The sequence below is a fragment of the Gymnoscopelus braueri genome (genome assembly GCF_963280865.1).
Source record: "Gymnoscopelus braueri genome assembly, chromosome: 22".
NCBI lineage: Eukaryota > Metazoa > Chordata > Actinopteri > Myctophiformes > Myctophidae > Gymnoscopelus > Gymnoscopelus braueri.
This window is the reverse complement of record NC_137624.1, coordinates 6,480,444-6,484,824: the sequence shown is the minus strand read 5'-3', so window position 1 is coordinate 6,484,824 and position 4,381 is coordinate 6,480,444. Positions and strand designations below refer to the sequence as shown.

Here is a 4,381-nt window from a genome sequence, read left to right as displayed (position 1 = left end):
ATCAATAAAGGCAGAAAAAGTTCAATTTCTATAAAGGCAGAGAAGCATTTCAATTAGAGAACATTTTACATTTAAGTTTATTTAAAATAAATACTTGAAACTGGTTAGACATTTGGGACACATGCACTGCATAATTGCCATTATAAAAAAAAGTCATACCACTATTTATATTTAAAATTCTTATTCATCACAAATATGCCTTGAAATATCCTTGATGCTTAATGCAGTCCCAATAAGTCTTTCTGAATCAGTCCCTGGCTTCCATTTCAATGGAGCACTGTCCTCTTTATCCTAAAAGCAGAACGTCTTGGGTGGTTGTCTCCCTCTAGCGTTTGTCAGTCCTTTTCTTTATTATGTAGCCACTGATGTAAAGGCAAGCTGCAACAGACAGAAGGCGGTGTTGTTCAGTCATGGATGCACACAGGGACACAACAAGGGATATTATATAATGTTATATTTTCAGTATAGAACATGTGGCTTTAACATGCTAGCTTTGAGGCCAGCTCTAGAGAGAGCTGAAGAGAGATTTCTACTGCATGAACAGGCAGCATTTGCCTTCAAATAGCCCACCATTCTAAAAGGACTCTTCCATAAAATAATATTGTGTCGATTAATATAATTAATTTCATTATCATTACAATATGCTGATGTGTGCTTTACTCTCATCAAGTAGAAAGTTAAAATCCAATCAGCAACTTAATGTAGATACACTTTAAAAACAACCATGTATGTCATTGTTTGCCCAGGTTCAGATTATATTAGGAGATCAGTGTCCATGGGTTTTCTCCATCCTTACCTGAAAGCAAGGTTAAGAGCACAGCCCCCCAGCCTAGTCCGCAAACTAAAGTGAAGTAATGGCTGACATCATAGAGGGTATACATGCTCATGGCCACCGCACCAAAGGCAGCTGAGAAAGGTGAGACATTGGGAGTTACAAGATTATTATTCATATTGAGTGCATTTGTGTGTGTGTGTGTGTGTGTGTGTGTGTGTGTGTGTGTGTGTGTGTGTGTGTGTGTGTGTGTGTGTGTGTGTGTGTGTGTGTGTGTGTGTGTGTGTGTGCGCACGCGCACAAAAGTATGAGAGTATGTGCATGTGTGCGCGTGTGTGTGTGTGTGTGTGTGTGTGTGTGTGTGTGTGTGTGTGTGTGTGTGTGTGTGTGTGTGTGTGTGTGTGTGATTCAGAGAGTATAGAATTAGACCATTCATTTTGAGAATCGAATGGTTACTTTTTGGACCATCAAGGGTCCAATTGAACACTCTCACAAAGGATTTTGCTGTGAAAACGTGTGTGAACACTCACTGGAAGTAATTAACAAAATCCCTGCAACCAACAAATGCGCCCCCTTGCAGGAATGACAGCATGCCATTCCAACGATGATGCCAAGGAAGCTTATCCCAGTCGACATAACGATGAAGATGGCATCATTGTCTGGATTTGCTGTTGGGGGAGACAGACAGGGGAGAACATGGAACAAATCATCAATGATCATGTGAAATGCGACATTTCATTACTTACTTACTCACTTACTTACTTACTTACTTACTTACTTACTTGCTTACCTGTTTGTTTGCTCTCTGAGCTCAATAAATAATTGAGCTCAGAGAGTTTATTGTCACTTTGTAATATGTACACTCACTGTGAAATCCTTAGAATAGGCGGGCTCCATACAAATAGAAAAATAAATAAGTGAGTATAAAACAACACATACTGTACAAGGCAAAAATCAATAGTCTAGTATTAGTTTAAGCAACAATGTGTAAGTGCCTACTGTATATAAGAGAATAATATTGCACAAGTATTGTAGTTCTTGAATTCTGTGCTTGTTTGTGGGTGTTATTCACTGCATGAAAAGTGACAATTATGGTCATTTATTCAGCATGTATATCCCAGTGTATGTCCTCTCTAGTGGTCAAGGAAAGCATTACCTCCTGACCACAGCATGACCGTAATTATCTCGTTATGATGTTTTCGCCCCTGTCCGTCTGTGTGTGTGTGAGACTGTCAACAACTAATGTTGGACCTTTTTAAGATAGTGGTCCTGCCATTCATTATCTGGCAAGTTGCACTGCAGCAGGTGTCGCGCTGGTCCTTCTTTGGATGATAAAGACCCAAGTCCACTTAAACACCTGCCTTCATTATGGCCTCAGCATCTTCTCCTCAACTGCATGATGGTGCACTTTATGCAGTTCAGTCATGGACTGAAAGACAGGCTCCAGGTAGTGTTTTGATGTTGATGACCAACAGAAGTGGGAGGGCACCCTAGGGAGATCCTGTAGAATATTCCTCACAAACTCAAGAGCCTCACCTCTGTCCTGTGATGCCACATTCGTCTGTGTCTTGCCCCCACTTAAAGGCAGACCATTCCCTTTATCCAAGTGTGGCCAAAAACAAACTCCTTCACACCCTCCTTCTCTGTCCACTAACATTTAAACAGAAAACACGAGTAGATGATCTTCGTGACGTTTCAGACCCCCTTCTCCTCTGTACTGGTGTGACATCTAGCATACCACGCCGTACGTTGTTTCTCTTCCCGGTCCATGTTCTCCCAAAAGCATTTAAAAATCCTTTCCCTCTCAGCATCTCCAATTTCACTGCAGTGATGCTTGGAGGACTTGACAAATGCAGGTGACTGGCATCTTGGCCCCATCACCCGAGGCTTGTTGTTAAGCTATTCTCCCTTGCTCTCTTCTCTTATTCTGCTCTTTATCCATTCCTCCAGTTGTGTCATCCTCAGTCCCATCATGGGAATCTAAAAGAAACAACAACAAAAAAGGAAACATTTTCATGGGTGTGTGTACACACACTCACACACGTATTATACATTGTGATTTCAATTCCTATACAAGTCATCAATCATTATGTTCTGAGTGGATGTCCTCATGTCAATCGCACAAAATAAACACTCCCGGAGTATGATTCAAAAACAATGTGAGTTTACCTCAGACGAAGTCAGACGAAATCAGCTCCTTAATGTTTGTTTATCTTCCGTGCGCCACACAGAGAGGGGGTGTAGGAATGAGGTTTTGGCAGCAGTTTGAGGATCGAATGAAGTGACGAGGTTTCGTCACAAACGCTTTTGTAAAACCCACAGACAGACGTAAAAGGGTGTTCAATAGCATTGGTTTAGAAAAAAATAAAGATTCAAGGTTTCTGCTCAATTTTGCAAATGATGTAATGCATTCCTCCCATCACTGTGTATCCTGAATGAGAGGCACTAGCATCATGTAACTTAATGGTGGGTCTAAACTATGTTGTGTACATGCGTGTGAATTACTTACGGATTCGACTGAAAGCCACGGGGAGAATCAGGATGGCTCCTGTGATGGCACAGAGTAGACCACCCAACATGAGTTTGTACATCTTGGGTTGAGAGAGCACCTGTCACTGCATCCCCATAAGAAGAGGTACAGGAGATAATATTCATATTACAAATATGAGATGAAGTACACACAGTTGTTGAACACATGCAGTCATTGTGATCTATCCAACAGCAACCATTACTTACAAAACAAGACAACCATGTAATGAGGAGCTTAATGTGGCTCTACATGTATGTGCAGTCAATGTCATACACTAGTAAACAAACACAAAACAATTACTTTTCAAGTGTATTTGTATAGTGTTTATACTGTACATAGTATGTCTACTAATCTTGCCATGACATGTTTTGACAGAACACCAAGGTGTCATGATACCAAAGACTAAACACTGACATATTGATTGTATTGTCAACTTTCATAATTGATCTTATCATAAATCTCTGTAAAGATGTTTTTGAATCAAACATACAGAGCCAGCTAATAAGACAACATTAAATATCAAACACATATTAAAAATGGCACCAGAAGCATCACCCGGTATGAACATTCAGCAAAAACACATTCAAGTTAGAATGTTAGTTATTACAGCAGGCTGGCTGCTGTAATACATTTGAACCAAGCAACCAATATAGATAAGGGTAAGTAACTCTATCCAATTACACATTATTACAACTGTACCGTTATAACACAGGAGCCTGGGCCTTGACTTGTTTCTTCTGCACCCTCTTCATCAGGCCCTATTTCTAATGTTCATGGAAAAGATGGATACAAGGGAAACGCAGGGAAAGGGAGAGAGAGAGAGAGAGAGAGAGAGAGAGAGAGAGAGAGAGAGAGAGAGAGAGAGAGAGAGAGAGAGAGAGGGAGAGAGAGAGGGAGAGAGAGAGATCCCTTGTCAAACAAAGCTTCAGTTGTTACAAAAAACAAAAGAGGCTGTCAGGCAGGGACAGACATGACATTATCACTGGAATACACTCTGACGCTGGCTATGTTGTTTACTGTATTTATTTATTTTATCATTTTAGGGTTAGATAAGGTTTAGTGCATTTGTGTTACATTAT

General features: G+C 40.4%; 1 protein-coding gene across 1 annotated transcript; it reads right to left on the bottom strand.

The window, feature by feature from the left end:
- Positions 1-204: 204 nt before the first annotated feature.
- On the bottom strand, positions 205-4,062 carry LOC308077698 (uncharacterized protein). The gene is made up of 5 exons (XM_080418560.1): positions 4,002-4,062; positions 3,282-3,387; positions 1,303-1,440; positions 797-907; positions 205-378 (listed from the first exon to the last, which is right to left on the bottom strand). The coding sequence occupies exons 2-5, from the start codon at positions 3,361-3,363 to the stop codon at positions 326-328; spliced, it is 384 nt and encodes a 127-aa protein (XP_080274686.1). The 5' UTR covers positions 3,364-3,387; positions 4,002-4,062; the 3' UTR covers positions 205-325.
- Positions 4,063-4,381: the final 319 nt, after the last annotated feature.

What these genes read in the sequence shown, in the direction of transcription:
- LOC308077698 (XM_080418560.1), bottom strand. Translation starts at nt 3,363, where the DNA reads ATGTACAAACTCATGTTGGGTGGTCTACTCTGTGCCATCACAGGAGCC. An exon ending in GATTTTGTTAATTACTTCCA is followed by an intron (nt 908 to 1,302) that starts GTGAGTGTTCAC and finishes CACCTTTCTCAG; the next exon opens with CTGCCTTTGGTGCGGTGGCC. An exon ending in GCTCTTAACCTTGCTTTCAG is followed by an intron (nt 379 to 796) that starts GTAAGGATGGAG and finishes TGTCTGTTGCAG; the next exon opens with CTTGCCTTTACATCAGTGGC.